The sequence below is a fragment of the Saccostrea cucullata genome, unplaced genomic scaffold (genome assembly GCF_032062105.1).
Source record: "Saccostrea cucullata isolate Sc308-1 unplaced genomic scaffold, CSIRO_AGI_Scuc_v1 ctg151, whole genome shotgun sequence".
NCBI lineage: Eukaryota > Metazoa > Mollusca > Bivalvia > Ostreida > Ostreidae > Saccostrea > Saccostrea cuccullata.
This window is the reverse complement of record NW_026928016.1, coordinates 111,215-130,747: the sequence shown is the minus strand read 5'-3', so window position 1 is coordinate 130,747 and position 19,533 is coordinate 111,215. Positions and strand designations below refer to the sequence as shown.

Sequence of the window (19,533 nt, the reverse complement as noted above, 5' to 3'; positions counted from 1 at the left end):
TCATGGGTGATCCTATATTTATTTTTCTTTTCATTATAAGCACAAGTATTCCATCTAGTATTCCCACATAAAAATTTACCTCCTCTTGAATTTCTTAAAGTGGGAATAGTTATAATTGGAATAAACTTTATTAAAAAAATGTTGCTGTTTGTGAGCATTGTAGTTGTTTTTACTGGTTTAGAATAACAACCGTTTGTTTCAATTCATATGTTAGTAATATAAAGATTCAGCTCTGTAAAATATCAATTTCTTCAAGTGGGATCTGTAGACGAATTTCTTTCTCCAGCATCAAATCTGTAATTTCCTCTAGTTTAGAGTTTTGGAAAATTCTTACACCATCCAAATATAGACCCTACAAAAAGTACATTGATATAAACAAGATAAATAAACATTGACTTGGGAATTGTAAGTTTAGCCTTAATCTAATTAACCGGTCAGTACAATTTATTAATGGAAATGAAATAGAACCATATTTTTCTTGCCAAAGTAGTGAAATTATATTGCTGAAAATAACTTTAAATATCCCTAACCTTAAAATTACAGTTTCATATAATTTTTTCAATAAGCTGAACAATATTAAGAATCACCTTTACAGTGTTTCTAAACATACTGTTGGGTAGGGTTCATGCTTGAGCAGTTATTGTCACAGATAAGTCAGAAAAGCACACCATCCACCCATACTAAATGAATAATGAGCTAAATGGTAAAATACCATCATTGAAATATGCTACTTGAATGTATTTAGGCCCTTATTTATTTTAACCAGGTCCTTTGGATCAGACAGTATAAACCGAGGTCATGTGTGGCAGTAGGTGCTGGCATGAAAAAGATCCCTCCCTGCTCAATGGCCCTAAGTGCCGAGCATAGGACAAAAATTTGCAGTTCTCCACCGGCAAGTGGTGGCATCTCCATATGAGTGAAAAATTCTTGAGAGGGACGTTGAACAATATACAATCAATCAATAATTTATTTTAACCATTTATAACACATTTTTATTGAAGATAATGAAATTCAGTTTTTTTCTTCATTTTATTTTGATAGTATATAAAAGACAAGAGGCCCATGGGCCTTATAGGTCACCTGAGCATCATGCAACAACTTTACAACGATTGAGTTTGGTTCATGTTTTAAACTGGACATCATGGCATTCACAATTTTGAAAGACCCCCCATTGACAATCGTAACTATACACTTAGCAAGTTAAGTTTTGGTAACTTAATACCCATAGACAGAGTAGGGAAAAAAAATATGTATTTCGACTAATCAGTAATATTAAGCAATAATTAGTATAGTGCCACTACCACACATGAACCCCTGACCTTTGGTCCACACATTTCACAATTTTGGAAAAGGCACCCTTGCTCATCAAAAATATTTGATTAATACAAAGGAGAAGATTTCAATCAATTAATTCATTTTCAGTATATAAGTACCACTGACCCAGGGGTGTTGAAATTCACAATTCAGGAAGAATGGCCCTTGCTCATCATAGCTATATAGGTAGTTTATCTGCTTAATACCCAGAAGCAGAGAAGAAGATTTTCAAACAATTTCTGCATTTTCTCTATATAACCAATAGAACCCCGCTCTAACAACAGAACCCCTGACCCTGGGGACATAAATTCACAAAGGCATTCTTCCTCATCATGACTATGTACTTAGTTTATTTAATACCCAGGAACCGAGAAGAAGATTTTTAAAGAAATAATGTATTTTCACTATATAATGATTAATCAATTGAGCCCCACCCTAGGACCAGAACCCCTGACCCTGGGGCCAAAAAAATTCACAATTTTGGAAGAGGCATTCTTGTTCATCATAACAATATACAGGTGTACCTAGTTTATTTAATACTCAGGAGCAGAGAAGAAGATTTTCAAATAATTAATGTATTTTCACTATATAATCAATAGAGCCCCATCCTAACACCAGAACCCTGACCCTGGGGCCATAAAATTCACAATTTTGGAAGAGGCATTCTTGCTCATTATAACTATATACTTAGTTAGTTTGTTGAATACCCAGAAGCAGAGATGATTTTCAAACAAATTCTGCATTTTCTCTATATAATCAATAGAGCCCCATCCTAACACCAGAACCCCTGACCCTGGGGCCATAAACTTCACAATTTTGAAAGAGGCATTCTTGCTCATCATTACTATATACTTAATTTGTTGAATATCCAGCAGCGGAGAAGAAGATTTTTAAAGAAATAATGCATTTTCAATATATTATAATCAATAGAGCCCCGCCCTAGCACTAGAACCCCTGACCCTGGGGCCATAAAATTCACAATTTTGCAAAAGGCATTCTTCCTCATCATAACTATGTCCTTAGTTTCTTTATTTATTACCCAGCAGTAGAGAAGAAGATTTTTAAAGAAATAATGCATTTTCATTAAATAATCAATTTCACAATTTTGGTAGAGGACTCAATGGTCATTATATTCAGGCTAACAGTTTAACTGCTTGATGTCCAGGAGTAAAGAAGAAGATTTTTAAATATTGCACTAATTTTAGTGGTTTTGGCCCCAACCCCCAGGCCCCAGGGGGGCAGGGACCATGATATTCATTATTTTTGTTCCCATACACCCATAGATGCTTTGTGTAAAATTTGGTGGAAATTGGTTGAGTGGTTGCAGAGAAGAAGCTGAAAATGGTCAAATGTTAACACACGATGAACGATGCATGACGACGGACAAAAACAGACAGCAATAGGTCACCTGAGTTTACTCAGGTGACCTAAAAAGAGAAAAAAGTTTTGTCTTTTAAATATGAAAATATTATTCAGATACTTCATCATACCTTGACCCAAGGACATTGCTGTAGAGATCTATAATATATTCCACTGGCCCTGTCACCCTCACCAAATCTTGCCTGTCATGTAAAGAGAATAACAAGAGGCCCATGGGCCACACTGCTCACCTGAGAAGTCAAGTTTTGACCATTCTGTTCTTCACCAGATTTCCCCCTTGTAACACATATTGTGACCCCACCTTACCCCACTGATCATAATTTAAACGATTTGAAATCTATACTACCACAGGATGCTTTGATTCAACATTGTAAAACTTTGATTCCCCATTGTGGCCCCGTCCTACCCCTGGGGGTCATGATTAGAACAATTTAGAATCTACACTACCCCGGGATGCTTACACATAAGTTTCAGCTTTTCTGGCTCAGTGGTTCTTGAGAAGAAGATTTTCAAAGATTTTTCCTATATATTTCTATGTAAAAATTTGATTCCCCATTATGGCCCCGCACATTTTCATGACTTTAACAATTTAGAATCTACACTACCCTGGGTTTTCCACATAAGTTTCAGCTTTTCTGGCCCAGTGGTTCTTAAGTAGAAGATTTTCAAAGATTTTTCCCATATATTTCTATGTAAAACTTTGATTCCCCATTGTGGCCCCACCCTATCCCCGGGGGTCATGATTTGAACAATTTAGAATCTGCACTACCCCAGGATGCTTCCATGTAAATTTCAGCTTTTCTGGCCCAGTGATTCTTGAGAAGAAGATTTTTAAAGATTTTTCCTACATATTTCTATGTAAAACTTTGATTAAATTGTGGCCCCGCCCAATCAACCGGGGGTATATATTGAACAATTTTGCATTACACTAACCAAGAATGCTTCCATATCAGTTTCAGCTTTTCTGGCCCAGTGGTTCTTGAGAAGAAGATTTTTAAAGATTTTTCCTATATATTTCTATGTAAAACTTTGATTCCCCATTGTGGCCCCGCCCTATCCCCGGGGGTCATGATTTTAACAATTTAGAATCTGCACTACCTAAGGATGCTTCCACATACGTTTCAGCTTCTCTGGCCCAGTGGTTCTTGAGAAGAAGATTTTTTTAATGACCCCACCCTATTTTTGTCTTTTCTTGATTATCTCCCCTTGTGAGGGGACTTGGCCCTTCATTTTCACAATTTACATTTCCCTTCACCCAAGGATGCTTTGTATCAAGTTTGGTCAAAATTGGCCCAGTGGTTCTTAAGAAGAAGTCGAAAATGTGAAAAGTTTACAGACAGACAGACGGACGGACGGACGACGGACAAAATGTGATCAGAAAAGCTCACTTGAGCTAAAAAGTGTAAAAAGCTGAAAATGACTCAGAAATAGACATATGCCAAATTATTCTTCCCATCTCATAGGGAAGTTACATGTTCATGCTTTCAAGTAGAGTCAATGAAATAAGATAACTCTGGTCAAAGCTAGGGTTTATATAGGGGCTGGAGAATGACAGTCTTGAGAACTCTAATATGGCAGACAACAATATCTATTTTTATGAATTATCTTTAGCTTTTACCAGAGTTTAATCATAATGATTTACAAAATAATAATTTTTACATACTACCATGTCTACTGGATGTTTACTTATTTCTTGCACATCTCTGATGTGTAACTATTTATATAAGTAATCACATGAGAACAGTAATATATCTTACAAGTGCAAGATATTTGTTAATAAAGAATACAGTCAGAGTATAACAGTGTGTTCTAGAATTGATGAAATGATAGTTATAGTTGCTGACCTCACAATATAAATAGAGACTCCATAGAACTGAACAATGCTGTAATTCTGGAAGATCTAGGGATCTCTCCAAATAACTCCTTATCTTGTTCATCACACCACTGCCAGCATGTGAAATAGATGTACCAGAATCTGAAATGTTCAGAAATACCTCTTCAAATTCATTTTATAAATATAAATTCTTCAGATAATAAAATAAGATTTAAATTTTATTTTTAACAAAATAAAAATAAAGGGAGAATAATTTTCAAAAAATTTTAACAAATAGTACAAATTCATGATTTGCAAGGCCTTATTTTATGGAGATGGTTTAAAATTGCCTAAAATTTCTTATTGTCATATATCAATCACATATATTTTTCCCAAAAATATCCTGATAAAATTGGGATAACTTTACATGGAATTTTCACTACAATTTCAAAAGAAATTCCATAATTTTTATTATAAATAAACTACGAAAATAAAATTTTACTTTTTACATTGTTAAGTATATTATATGTATTGTAATATAAAGGATGTTTGCAGTAGTTTAACTTTTTTCAACATTTTTTTATACCCTATAAGTGGAAATTTTAGCCTGTCCTTAAAATTTTTTGCTTATTATTATTAAACACACTGTCAGTTTATTTTCACAAAATTTTAACATGATAATAATGCAAAAATTAATATATGGAATTTGTGATTTTTGTTTAAAAGTTTGATCAAATAAACATAATAGATGAGTAATATCTGGAATTAATAATTTTGTACCAAATACTGGTATTTTAGTCCCTGTGTCATGATACACATTGCACAATAAATACCTGTAGACAGATAAAATTGAGCCTCATGCATGATTCCTACCAACGGTATTATTTTTACCTTCATTGACATGGTCTTTCCTGAGAACTTTCCTCTGTATCAAAGAGGCCACAGCAAACACTGTCAAGTCAGGGGACTTAACTCTCCCAAGGTGATGTCCATAGAATCTATCTAGCCTCCCAAATACCATACATCCCTTCTCCAACTCTGTAAACACATTCAGAAAGTACACATGGTCCGGGAAGATCTCAAGTGCAGCCTCCACTGTAGCTCGAAGTGGACTTAATGAGGAATGGTGGACAGAAATGTGATGATGAATAACCTTGACCTTGCATCTAAAAATCTGCTCAAAACACAATTCAAAGTTCTTATTCACACTGCTGTCATTCTCTGTTTGAGAATTCGATAAGCTGAACACTAGAGATAGCACTTTGTTTAAAACACACAATGCACTGTCCAGGTTAAGATCAGAGACAACATATTCAAACAATGCACAACAATGAGTGAATTCCAGAAGATAAAACCATTCCTCTTTGCTTCGTTTGGGGTCCATCTTGTAGTCCTGTAAGAGCATTTCTAATAACTCCTCCATTTTTCTTCTGCTTTTTAGTTTCTTTACTGCACAAGTGCTGTCAACATTTTTTAAATCACTATGTCGATTTTCACATAAACAAATCAATGTGTGAACACTTCTGTTTACTGACTCTGGAACCATCCTGATTGTATTCTTGCTAAACTGAAACAAATCAGTATCTGTTGGAAAATTTAGGAAAAGTTCAACAAGACTTCTGTAGAATGCTGGAATGTATTCCTTGTCATCATCTGTATTCACACACAACATTGGAATAGCCATCTCCAGCACCTCCTCGGCATCTTTTTTACCTCCAAGACTAGAGAGTGAAAGGCTATACTCCATCCAGACTGCTTTACTATTTCTGTTTAAGGGATCCTTTAACACATTTCTTGCCATTTTCTTAAATTTCTTACAATCAACCTTTTCCCAATTTTCATTTTGTGTGTGATATCTTAACCAGAGAAGTGTAAGTTCTCTATGAGGTACTCCATTACATCTAAACAGTCCTTGTTGTATAATATTGCCAATAAATTTATGTAAAAATCTCTGCTCTGTTAGTGTTCTGGAGTTTTGGAAGTCTTTCATTCCAAATATGTTAAATATTACAGATAGTCTCTCAGCATCCTGGACATTTTCTATGAATTGACTATTTTCAAATCCAAGGAAAATAAGAAATTGAATCAGAATATTAAACTTCAGATTTTCTGGCAAACAGAAGACAAATGGTGAAATATCCTCAAAGAGGACAAGTCTGTCTATATCCTCACAATCATCCATAGTCTCCCCTGCAGAAAGGTCTGGTTTCCATGGCAACCAATGAGCTGATTCTCTGAGGGTTTCTAAGTGTAACCAGGTCTCCCATTTTTCTTTTTTGCTCTGTAAAATAGCCTCCTCTTCATCAGCTAATGAAGGATCTAAGGAAAGCCAAAAAAAAGAACTGAATGTACTTTAAAATGTACTTTGATTCTTAGAATAGCAAAATTGAGAGATATATTCTATGAAACCCTTTTATGTCAATAATTCATCTGAATTTTCTCAGTTTTAAACACATTACCATGTCAATTTTTCAGGGAAAGTCTTGGTCAAAGTTACAAATTCTCTTGTCATGAGGAGAATAAAACAGTTGATCTTGGGCTGGCCAGATTATGATATATGTATGTCAATATGTTAATACATTTTGTTTTTCAATATTTATTCATTGACAAAGCTAAGCATACTTTACCTTCTGTATATTTAAAAAGTATAATTGAATTGTATATATTAAATTGACACCTAGACAACAAAGGTTGATGTTTTATTTAGTGAGATCCTTGAATACTGTACACAGGGTTATTTTCGCCTTATGCTATATTCGCCCTTTTACGTTCGCAAACCTAAAAATCAATACCTTTCTCATTACTTTCACTTTCAGTTGGCAGTAAGTCTTTGTTAACCATCCAGTAATTCCAACCTTTGGCCCCCTCCTCCCCAAATCGGGGCACCCCAATGTCCCAGAAGCTCTCCAAAATAATGGCTTTCTCACTCAGGTCAGCTGATCTTAGGCGCTCTGGGCAGCATAAATTAAGTTCGATCAGAGCTTGAAATGAGGCTACAGCTTTCTCCTTGTGTCCTGCTTGCTTCAAAAATGTACATAACTGAACAAAGATACCTGTGAAAGAAAAATATGTCTTTTTTACATCTTAATTAGCTTATGCACATGCAATTATAAAAGTTACTTAAGAATCATACAACAAAAAGTTTAATCTTTATAGTATATGCTATAGAAATGTTGACAGATTAGTTTATAAAACAAGAGGCCCACGGGCCTTATAGGTCACCTGAGTATCATGTAACAACTTTCCAGCAATTGTATTTGGTTCATGTTTTAATCCAAAAGCCATGAAATTCACAAATTTTGAAAGAGGCACCATTGCTTATCAAAGGGCAGATTTCAAAGCATTAATTTATTTTTAGTCAAAGTACCCCCCTGGTACCCCTGTGAAATTATCTATTTTGCAAGAGGCCCCTTTCTTCAAAAGGCCAGCATTTTTTTTTTATGTTTAGGTTTAGTTATGAACATGAGGATACCTAAAATTTTTTTTTTGATAAATCAATTATTAACATTTGTACATTCTTTTTTTATGCTATCCTAATAGGCTCCTTACCACTGGACACATAATGCTTACAAATAGGAAAGTAGAACATTTAATTGCTTATTCCATCATCTGCCAGTTTGGGCCAGTTATATAAATTTTGTGATGTTGATCAAAATATATTTTTAAAAATCAATTCTTTAAAAGTCTTTCAATATATCTTCATTTTTTAAATATGTGTTAGGTGAATGTGTAGACATTGTTCTAAAATTTACTTGATGCCTAAAATTATAATTCCTATCATAAAACAGACAGGAAGTATTGGGGAGTAGGGTCAACATTTTTTTCAATTAAGTGTAAAATAATTTTCTGTCTGATACAAATGATACTACATGCGTGTATATATTTGTATATTCTTGCCTTTTAATAGTTGAATTTTTTTACTTCTTCATGTTATTGTTTATTTCTTCCTCAAATGGACTTAACAATTTGTCCCATTTCTCCCATAGTAAGCTATAACAGAGACCTAAACAATGTCCCTGGCAATATGCAATAGCTACCACGGGCAGTTTAAAACCTGGGGCCAGTGGGGGAGGAAAATAATTTACAGTCACTTTTGAAACGAATACATAATTATCTCACCAGCATGTCATTGTGCAACAAAGTCGTCAGCATTTTATTTGTCCTTTGAACGGGTGAAACATTTTGAATGGCACTCTTATCGATGAATTTTACACTAAACCAAGCTATCTTCTCAGATCTAGCTTTATTTACCCCCCGTTTCATCGTAAAACCGGAAGTGCGAGTTCGTAAATTTGAAAAAAAATTTTCTGAAAATTCAAAACCTTGAGCGGAGGGTTTGTAAAACTGAAAATAAAATAAATCCTGGCCTTAAATATGTAATTAGATCATTAGCATATTAACCAGGAGCAAAGGATAAGATGTTCAAAGAATTCATGCATTTCACTATATAATCAATAGAGCCCCGACTTTTTTCACAATTTTGGTAGAGGCACTCTTGCTCATCATAACTATGCACTTAGTTGGTTTATTTAATACCCAGGAGCAGAGAGATTTTCAAAGAAATAATGCATTTTCACTACAATTATAAAAGGGCCATGAATTTCACAATTTTGGTAGAGGACTCAATGCTGATTACAATCATGCAAACAGTTTGACTGCTTGATGTCCAAAAAGAAGAAGATTTTTAAAGATTGCATTAATTTTAGTGGTTTTGGCCCCATAGGCCCAGGGGGGGCAGGGATAAATTCACAATTTTTGTTCCCCTTCATCCATAGATGCTTTGTGCCAAATTTGGTTGAAATTGGTTCAGTGGTTGCAGAGAAGAAGCTGAAAATGTTCAAATGTTAACACACGACGCACGACGACGGACGAAAACAGATAGCAATAGGTCACCTGAGTTTACTCAGGTGACCTAAAAATATATATATTGTATAATGTACAGATAATCAAGAGAAAGCATACCAAGTATCTCTTCTGACAGGTTTACAGGTAAAGTATGGGTCTTTAATTTTCCCTCCTGGTATTTAACAAGTGTTGTGATGCACTTCTGATATAGCTTGCACATTCTAGACACAGAAAAATTAGACAGCCTGCTTTGGTTGAACATAAGGTACTGCTTCCACAAGGAAATATTTGTTGGGTTGTGAAACAGCAGGTCCTCCATTTCTTTGTTTATTTCATTGGGTTCCAAAATTTCCTGGCACAACTGTAAATACTTTAGTTTCAAAACAATGTTACTCTGATTCAATTCCATGGCTTTTTTCAAGATGGCAATCTTCTTTTCCAGGACAGCAGACTTAGACATTTTGAAAGAGCCCTCCAATTCTGGCAGCCTTAGTAAGGAGTCCTGGTACTCCACAAATTCCAGCCATAAGTCTGTGTTGTGAGGTTCCTCCCGTGTTCTACGATTAAACTCAGCTGTCCTCTTGTTCAGTCTCTCCTCTACCTCTGTTACACTGACATTACTGTCCACTGCTTCTACCCCCACCCCCTGTATGTAATGTGAGGTGGCTGTGTCCATCAGTCTCTCTCTTATATCCTCACTCCGATTCTCCTCAGCTCTCTCTGATACATCCTCCAGAGGGATGGGTATGACATCAGATTGGAAACTCCCAGTATTTCTGGACGGTACAAGATGACACAGTGGAGCTTGTGCCAAGAGTTTCCGATTTTCTCTGCTGTAATACCTCATTGTTTTGTGCTTATTTTTGTTTTGTGTATCTCTAGACTGGGAGTCTCCTCCTAGACTTGCTTGGAAACGCTGGGGAAAAGCAGCAATATGTCCTTTGTACAGAGATTCATACTTCCAGTTATGGACATTAGATTTACGATCAATCCTGAAGGCATCCTCTGGTTCAAGATAAGGCAGCTCTTCAATAAATACTTTGTTTCCCTGAATCTCTGGAACCCTTTAAATAAAAAATTCTACTTAACGCAAAATGTAAAATTAATGCCATACTCAATAGTTAATGATGTCATGGATAAGACTGTGGTGCAAAATTTAGAGAGAAAAATATCTTACTTTGTCTTGACTTCTGCACGAGGACTAGGTGATCTTGAAATGTCCCCTTTGTGATATTTTTTCTTTTTGTTTTTATGTTTATGTTTTTTCTTCTTTCTCTTTTTTGACACTGTATGGAAAAAATATAAAATTATAAGCTACACAGTTCAGTTCACATTAAACATGTTAATGTGATGTATATACAGTAAACACACTTATAGTACCAATATACATAATATATAATGCCAGGGATAAACATTATGAAATTTAATCATTATTTCTATATAATTGAAAAGTTCATAATACGATTTACAGCTATATAGGGAAGGATAATCACTTCATCACATGCTTGCAAGGATTCCTCATAAGTGTATTTATATACTATATTAAAATGATTAAATGCATTTTACTGTAATGTGTTTTTAACTTTTAGAGTCTTAATTCTTTGTACCAAACCATTTGAAATTAATTGTTTTAGGTTTCTAAAGAATATGAGCATTACTCCATCTTCAAAAAATAATCTATTCCTTTCACATAAGAATTTGAATCATGGTAATTAGTAGCTGTGGAACTGTAGCTCTCCAAAAAAATATATATTGATAGACCGGAGAGCTACAGTGCCACCTATTGAAAAAACTGTAAATTTATTGCGCACAGAAAAGTGTGCTGTTTCTCGATTTATTTCTCCGTGTTTTTAAAACTGTCATCTCAAAATATTACTAACCGTGTGTTTCTAACATATTCTTTCACTGTTTCCACAACAAAACATTCCTTATATTTGTTTTTAGCTTTACTGGTCAGAGACCAGAAGAGCTTATGCAATAGTAATGCGTCCGGCATCCGTCCGTCTGTCTGTCTGTCTGTCTGTCTGTCTGTCCGTCTGTCTGTAAACAATTTTTCAAAACGCTACTCCTCCTACAATTTTAGTCTGATTTCAATATAACTTGGCACACAAGTAGACTACACTAAGATATATAAAATAGTGCATCGGTTTTTGATTTCGATGAACGGTGTTGCCATGGTTACTAAAAATAGAATTTCCTGAGAAATTCCTTTAAAATGCTACTCCTTCTAAAGTTTTGGTCTGATTTCAATATTACTAGGCACACAAGTAGACTACACTAAGATACATAAAATAATGCATCGGTTTTTGGTTTCGATGAACGATGTTGCCATGGTTACTAAAAATAGAATTTTCTGAGAAATTCCTTTAAGATGCTACTCCTTCTACAGTTTTAGTCTCATTTCAATATCACTTGGCACACAAGTAGACTACACTAAGATACATAAAATAGTGCATCGGTTTTTGATTTCGATGAACGATGTTGCCATGGTTACTAAAAATAGAATTTTCTGTGAAATTCCTTTAAAACGCTACTCCTTCTACAGTTTTGGTCTGATTTCATTATCACTTGGCACACAAGTAAACTACACTAATTTACATATAATAGTGCATCGGTTTTTGATTTCAATGAACGGTGTTGCCATGGTTACTAAGAGTAGAATTTTCTGTGGAATTCCTTTAAAATGCTACTCCTTCTACAGTTTTGGTCTGATTTCAATATAACTTATCACACGTCAAGTAGACTACACTAAGATACATAATTCTGTGCATCGGTTTTTGATCAGTACAAACCAGTAGAGCTACAGTCTCGACAGAGACTTCTGGTTAATAGCCCTCCTGGCCCTGAAATTGTGATCATCGAAAATTTCGTCTATTTATACTGCCATTTTGGTTTGCAAGATAATTCGGTCCGACGCGCTTCGTATACAGATGTAAACTACGAAAGTAATTGATAAAGGAGTAAGGACTATATTGAAATCTAGCTTTTTTGCAACTGAGGTAAGAATTTGGAAGAATTAATCCAGAACCGAGCGCACAATAAATATACAGTTTTTTCAATGGGTGGCACTGTAGCTCTCCGGTCTACAGCTGGTCTATCAATATATATTTTTTCTGAGAGCTACAGTTCTGCAGCTAGGTAATACGAAATACTGAAATCACATTATTCCTTTCCGGTTTAATTTTTTAAAATCCTGCTAATAAATAGAGACTGATTGGTAATCTATATGTAACTGTAGGAGTTGTATAAATACAGGAGAAAAAAGAGAAAATTGTGAACCTTTAGTGTTTGACTCATCTGGTGTCTCCTCAGAGGATTCAAGGATGTCTCTGTAATAAAATGAATCAACATATTTGTCACAGAATGTCTAAGTCCAATATCATGATTATGAAGAATGTAATATCAAAGTTTTCTTTAATATAAGAAGTTATACAATCATGTAAATTAATTTTTGTTATGATATAACTGTCTACGTGCTTAATTTGTCAACAGACTTATAAACTCTCTTGACAAATATAAAAGCTTTGGGAGGTGGATAAAATATATAGTTTAGTAAAAAGTGTGTGTAGAATTAGGGAGCAAAAGACAGTTGTTGGACCAATGCTGGAAAGTGGAGAAATATTCTCCCAAATCATGCACAGAAACTCTTGTGCCATAAACTTGCACATTATTTGCTTATGGTATCTGTAGCTTTATGGTCAACGACAAAAATAAAAAAATCACAACACATCAGTTCTGCAGCTACAAAGAGAATTTCTATAATGGATGCTAGAGGCGCCAAGTCAAAAGTATCTTGCCGTGAACCTCAATCCTCTAGCATGCTGGAGTAAATGCACCCTAAATGAAAAAGTTGCTTAAGTATTTATAAGTCTTGATATAAAACATAGGCAATATAAATCAAAGAAACGGGTCTAAATCGTTTTCTTACTGGTTTGACACACTCTCCTTTTCCTTTGGTCCTTGTAATATCGTGACATCAAACTGTCTGCTTGGAAAACTCTTGTTCTGCAACCAGTCCAAGTTCACTGAAATTTTTTTTAAAAAAAGGTACCGGTAATTCACATTAGAGTCTAACTCAGGCTACATGTACAATGAAAAACATATTAATTTTCTCATATTAAATGCATTATATTGGTAGGATTGATTATCATATCATATTCTAAGTTGAGAAGATGTAAACAATTTGAAATGACATGTAAACTGGTAAACAAATGAAAACTTCTACATGTTTAGCACTAAAAAAAATTGAAACACTGACCATCCAAATTCTTAGTAGTTGTTGTATCATTCTCATCTGTATTTAATGGAAAAAGTGTGTTTTTTGATGAAACTGGGAAAAGGGGATTCATTTCCCATCCAAATCAGTAAATAGGAAAGTGAAACTTAACTTTTTGTTAAATCGACCACAGAAGTTTCTTAACTTTAATGTATTTAATCTTTTTAAGCTCAATCACATTCCTTTAAATTTTTTCATGCAGAGAATATAAAGAACATAAACTTTTAAACTTAACAAATAAACTTTTATTGGAAACTTTCCGAAATTTAAAAAAAAAAAAATCATTTACCTAAATCGAACTAGTTCTCGTACGAACTATCATCGTTTTTTATTTCCGGGGTCTTTTCCCATTGTCTGTCAAACTGCTTTAATAAAGTTTTAAAAAGAGAAAAATGGACTCGGCAACAGTGGATTATTTTTCCTCTATTAATCCCCTGACAAAGCGGGTCGTGAGTGATGTTTTGCTGGTGGAGGAACTGCTTGGGGATAGATGGAGAGCAATGAACCTGATGGAAAAAGAAACCACACTAGACGATTACTTTGTCAAACCAGACGTCAGGAGAGTGTACCAAGATGTTGACAAGACAGAAGATTACCCACAGAGTTTTCCACGATTGGCAATATCGTCTGGAGAGAAAATAATAGTTGATGAGAACAATGATGTATGTCTTAACTCTATATTAAACTAAATGATCTTTCTGAAAACTGCAGCTTGCTATATCCTGATGTGTTTTAGTTCAATAGTTGTATAAATATAATATTAGTGTTCTAGGATTAAGTATCAATAATCCAAGGTTTTATCATTTATCTTAGTTTAGCATACCAAATGATTCGAATGACTTTACTTTAACGGTCCTCAGAAAAACGCACTAAAATGTAGTTTCGCCGAAGGCAACTTCAGTATATATATGAGATAGCGTGAGTGATCAAAAATAACTAATACGAGGTTTTTGAGCCTTTTGATCCCAAATTTGAATTCTACAGTTAAAAGTTTAGTTCAAAACTTCGTTTTTAAACGAAGTTTTTAACCTCGCTCTCCGAAAAAATTAATGAATATTGTTTATATGTTTATTAGTACTTCTTCCATGCAAACAAATGAACGAAATACCATTGAAGCTGAATTATGATCTTGGAAAAATAACAAAAACAACAGAATTTCTCAAATTATCTAACAGAACGAGTCACTAACCCTAATCTAGCAGATGGTATGCAAGAACTAAGACATTTAGACGAAATCTCTTGGGAAGATGCTAGACTAACCCTAATCAGTCAAATAATGTGCGAGGACTAACCTTAATCTGTCGGATGGATGGGAGACTAACCCTAATCAGTCGAATACTAATGCAAGGACTACTTTAAAATCTTAAATATACTTGTGGAATTAATCATCGCGTAATTTTGCGAGAAGCACCACATGCGAAATAAAATTATTCCCATTTATTTTTATTGTGCTGAAATCAGTGTTAAATCTCTTAATCAATCGACCATTTGCGAAATATTATTATCACGATTTGACGTTGAATAGTCCATTCGCAATAAAAAGTACTCGCGAAAAATAAGGAATCTACAGTAACCCTAATATCTCAGGTGGGTGCAAGACTACCAGGTAACCCTAATCAGTGGAATAGTGTGGAAATTTAACCCTTATCAGTTGAGTGATGTAAATGTTACGCCATAGTCCAATGAGGAACTTGCTGATCTGGAGACTGGTAAAGTCAAGTCTAACCGAATGATTTGGTATTTTAGCTTTTAAAAGATGAGGATCACATCATTTTTGTGATAACTTTAGTGTTCATGACTGTTTATGTTAGTACAAGTGAGATGGGAAAGTGAGTGGGTTTTAGCTGCAATAATGTAGGCCTCCTGATTTTTTAATCGGACATTTTCTGGAGAGGGCTAAAATTCCACAGCATCTCCGTAATTGTGAGAATATTTTTTTTTTTTAAATGAGCGACTGCAATCAAAATAAATAGTTTTTACTGTCAACTTACTTCTAAGAAGGCAAAATTTTTATTCACTGTCAATAGAATATACCGTTAAACATGAAAACCAGATAAATAATTCTGCTAATGTTTACCAGTCACTCTCATCAAAAGCCATGACAGTTCTCAAAAATTAAAATTGCTTTGTGAAGTAGATATACAGAATAACTAAATGATTGTGCTGTATGGCATCACTAAACATTGATAAATGAAACTATTCCATGTGACATTCTTTTGTAAACGGCGATATTTATGCCTAAAATAAGGTAATTCCTACAGACATCTGCTCCCTACTGATCCCTAGTCTCATTGGCAGTCCCAAAATAAAATCAATCAAGGTCGGTAAACATGGGGGACAAATTCAAGTTGTGATGTTGGCATACACGAAAAATAGCCGATATATGGATTGTTCTGTGTATGTTTGGATTGATTTATGTTTTGCATAACTTCATTTTTGGAGTTCAGGTAAGAAATGCTAATTAAATAGCCATTTACTGATAATTTAAGCCAAAATCTGTGCGGGAATGAATCACTCTCACATTTGCACCATTACAGAGATCTTAAGGAGAAGTAGCCCTTCCCCCACCCACCCCACCCCCCAAAAAATGGAAAGGGCTACATTATTGCAGCGTGGGTGTAAAATCTTTCTGTGCAAATATTTGATAAATCTATTAAAATGTATTTGTATTTTAAAAGAACACAGAAATAAAGCTTTTAAAAAACTTAAGTGCACATTAAACTATTTATCTACATTCTTAATTGTATTCTTATTTATCTTCTCCTCAGTTTTGGACATGGCAAGATGAGCATTCTGCACCTTTTTCATGGCGATCTAAGGTAGTATTTTTGTGTAATTTGTTCTGCACCTGATCAGCTTTAATTAGTTGTCCATTCATGATCTAGGCAATAACCAAATCAATTTTATTTCTCATATATGTGGATAATAATACCCATGAGATAAAACTATGCTTTATCCACAGATGGGTACTTAATCAATAGCACTTCTGGTTTTGACACAATCCCTTACTTCAAGATTTAAATTACTTGAAATTTCTATTAGTAAAAAACTAAAAATTCTTGCATCAAAAAATTACTGTAGACGTAATTTTTCCACGGGGTCATAATTCTGCGGAATCCCAATTTCTGTTTAATCCGCGGGTAGAAAATTAGTATTGATAATGAGGCAAAAATTTTTGTTAAGTGTCAAATATTATCAATTTATCTGTACTGGCTCCTGCAATGATAAGTACAGACAAATTTCTGAATGTGCTGCATTAGCAAACAGTCATGAGGTTATGTTTTCCCTCCGTATTTTTATTGTTAATTTGTCAAGCTGGAAGTTGATCTTGACCTTGATGATGTGGGTATTTAATTGTAATTAACCAATATTAATCAATATAGTATTATTATGAAACCCTTTAAAACTAATAGGTAATCCTAAATAAAACTAAATAATGGCTTTTTTAAAATTATATATACTTTAATGTGTTTCAGAGTCAAGAGGATTTAACTTTAGCAGACTTGGAACCTGAAGAGTTGGCAAAACCTTCAAAAACAGCCAAATCAAAAAAGCAAGAGTCAAATTCATCTGTAAAACCAACTGAGAGGCAATTCAAATATACGAATGAAAGCTTGTGGAATAGTACATTCCCAGAAAAGCTGAAAGAAAGGAATTCAATAAGACGTACAGATATCAACACACTAGAGGGCATGAAAGACTCTGAGAGAAGAAGTCAGAGCCCTGAGGCCATTAACTATGCCTTCAAAGGCAGCAATGGGGACCTCTCTGGCCCTCCTCCTGAAAAGCAACCTAATGGTACCCTTCAAGACTCACCTAAGAAAACATCACCAGCAAAGTCAGAAAGTAAAAATTCAAAGTTACATCTGTCTTCCTCATTCTCCAGAAAAAATCAGCAGGACTGTGAATTCCTAGTAAATAAGAGAAAAGAATCTTTGCCTAAATCTATGTCCAACTCAAGGGAATTCAATGATGTGGAACTGAATGCCTTTGACAACCCTGCCATGGCAGTGGGTGTGGCACTAATTAACCAGGAAGAGGACAGTTCCAGCAGCTCCAACTCCTCCCCTGCCCACAAACCCCTGCTAAAGGAACCAATCAGACAAATTATGGAGAGAGAGGAAATGACTTTACCACAGCCCTCTTTTACTGAGGAGGATGGGTATAGGACTGCTGAACTCAAACCAGTAGACAACACACCCTCAGAGGTAAGGCCGATTTTGCTGGTTATTCAATCAGTTTAGTGGATATTTTAAAAAAATTCTCCAATTTAAGTCATTATTTTTCCCTCTATCCCTTTGATAAACATTTTGGATTCTACAGACAGAGGTTTAAAAGAAGAGGTAAACATACTTTTATTTTGGTTTAAAGGTATTACCGGTAATTGGTATGATGGTCAACTTTTTTACCTTAAAAATTTAAGAGGGTTTTGGTGTTTTATATCATTTTAATTAATAAGGAAAAGAATTGGTACATTTTTTTGTTTGTGCTGAGTTGTATCATCGACTCAATCTACAAATATTTATATGCATCTCAGTCTAATGTTAGTTAGTTTACCCTACTATTCATATATAAAGGATATAAAGTGATACATTTAATGCTGCATTCGGTCTTATATTGGGTACATTCATGCTACATTCTTTTACATATTACATACATTTAATACTGCATTCTGTTACGTATAAGGTTCAGTTAATGCTGCATTCTATTACATATAAGGTTCAGTTAATGCTGCATTCTATTACATATAAGGTTCAGTTAATACTGCATTCTATTACATATAAGGTTCAGTTAATGCTGCATTCTATTACATATAAGGTTCAGTTAATGCTGCATTCTATTACATATAAGGTTCAGTTAATGCTGCATTCTATTACATATAAGGTTCAGTTAATACTGCATTCTATTACATATAAGGTTCAGTTAATGCTGCATTCTATTACGTATAAGGTTCAGTTAATGCTGCATTCTATTACATATTAGGTACATTTAATGCTGCATTATATCTTTACTGTGTGACTTTATTTTCCAGGCATTAAATGACTCCTCTATACCAATGACTGGGTTTGACTTCTTGGATCAGTGGTGAGAAATATAATTCAGGAAAACAGAAAGATTTCAAAGCTGTACAGAATGCAGCAAACAGAAAAAAACACTGTCACATGGATACAATATTATACATCAGTGCGTAAATTGTAAAACATGCATAAGAGTAGCATACTGCATTGTGTAATTTCCACTTGATCATTTAATTATGATTTTGTTTACTTTCTTTATAACATATTACATATATGTAGAGAGAGAGAGAGAGAGAATTCAGAGCAATACATGTACTACATGTATAACCATTGTACACTGCCTACTTTTATTACATAAACATTTTATTTTCTATAACATATGATATTTGATGTTCATTGAGAGGACTGCTGCAACAGGTTGTGTATTGTGCAATATGAACCGTTACATCATGTATATATGTAGTTATAAATGTCATATTAAAGTATTTTTTATGTAACAACCCATGTGTATGTGAAACTTTGGAGGTTGTTTCGTCTGAAATTGTTATCTGTCAACATGTTTATTTTTTTCCCTTTTAAGGTATTTCACGTCTATTTGATGGTTGTACTTAGTAATTTATTTATTATTAGTGCAATTTGTGGCACACACACTGAGCATCTTGATTCCTACAGTATTTCACTGATAATTTTAAAACATTCATTGATAAAGATTATGTATATGCCTGATTACATATTGAATAACTGGTATATTTACTTTTTTCTAAATCTTTTAACATTTGCGATACTGGTAATCCCTGTATTATTATGTTGTTTTTTTTTAAGTATTAAACATCACTCTTATTTTATGATATCTTATTTTTCATGGAATAAAGTAGTGTTTGATTAGA

At 34.1% G+C, this 19,533-nt stretch overlaps 2 protein-coding genes and 1 long non-coding RNA gene across 4 annotated transcripts; 1 reads left to right on the top strand and 2 right to left on the bottom strand.

Moving 5' to 3' along the window:
• LOC134276192 (nuclear exosome regulator NRDE2-like) lies at window positions 1-13,831 on the bottom strand. Its single transcript, XM_062758470.1, has 10 exons — window positions 13,611-13,831; window positions 13,281-13,377; window positions 12,632-12,681; window positions 10,530-10,638; window positions 9,470-10,416; window positions 7,300-7,560; window positions 5,399-6,826; window positions 4,539-4,669; window positions 2,805-2,876; window positions 1-352 (listed from the first exon to the last, which is right to left on the bottom strand). Exons 1-10 carry the CDS (start codon window positions 13,699-13,701, stop codon window positions 227-229), a joined length of 3,312 nt encoding a protein of 1,103 aa, XP_062614454.1. The 5' UTR covers window positions 13,702-13,831; the 3' UTR covers window positions 1-226.
• Window positions 13,832-13,939: 108 nt separating this feature from the next.
• Window positions 13,940-19,533, top strand: LOC134276193 (uncharacterized protein C1orf198 homolog). 2 transcript variants are annotated; one of them, XR_009993990.1, is made up of 5 exons: window positions 13,940-14,290; window positions 16,397-16,447; window positions 17,105-17,836; window positions 18,661-19,275; window positions 19,319-19,533. XR_009993990.1 is itself a non-coding variant. In XM_062758471.1 (4 exons), exons 1-4 carry the CDS (start codon window positions 14,021-14,023, stop codon window positions 18,715-18,717), a joined length of 1,110 nt encoding a protein of 369 aa, XP_062614455.1. In that variant the 5' UTR covers window positions 13,940-14,020; the 3' UTR covers window positions 18,718-19,533. The 2 variants fall into 2 exon arrangements, 1 of the variants encoding a protein (XP_062614455.1); XM_062758471.1 differs by having other exon boundaries at window positions 18,661-19,533.
• On the bottom strand, window positions 14,791-15,041 carry LOC134276181 (uncharacterized). The gene is made up of 2 exons (XR_009993989.1): window positions 14,951-15,041; window positions 14,791-14,920 (listed from the first exon to the last, which is right to left on the bottom strand). It is a non-coding gene; the product is annotated as an uncharacterized LOC134276181 (long non-coding RNA).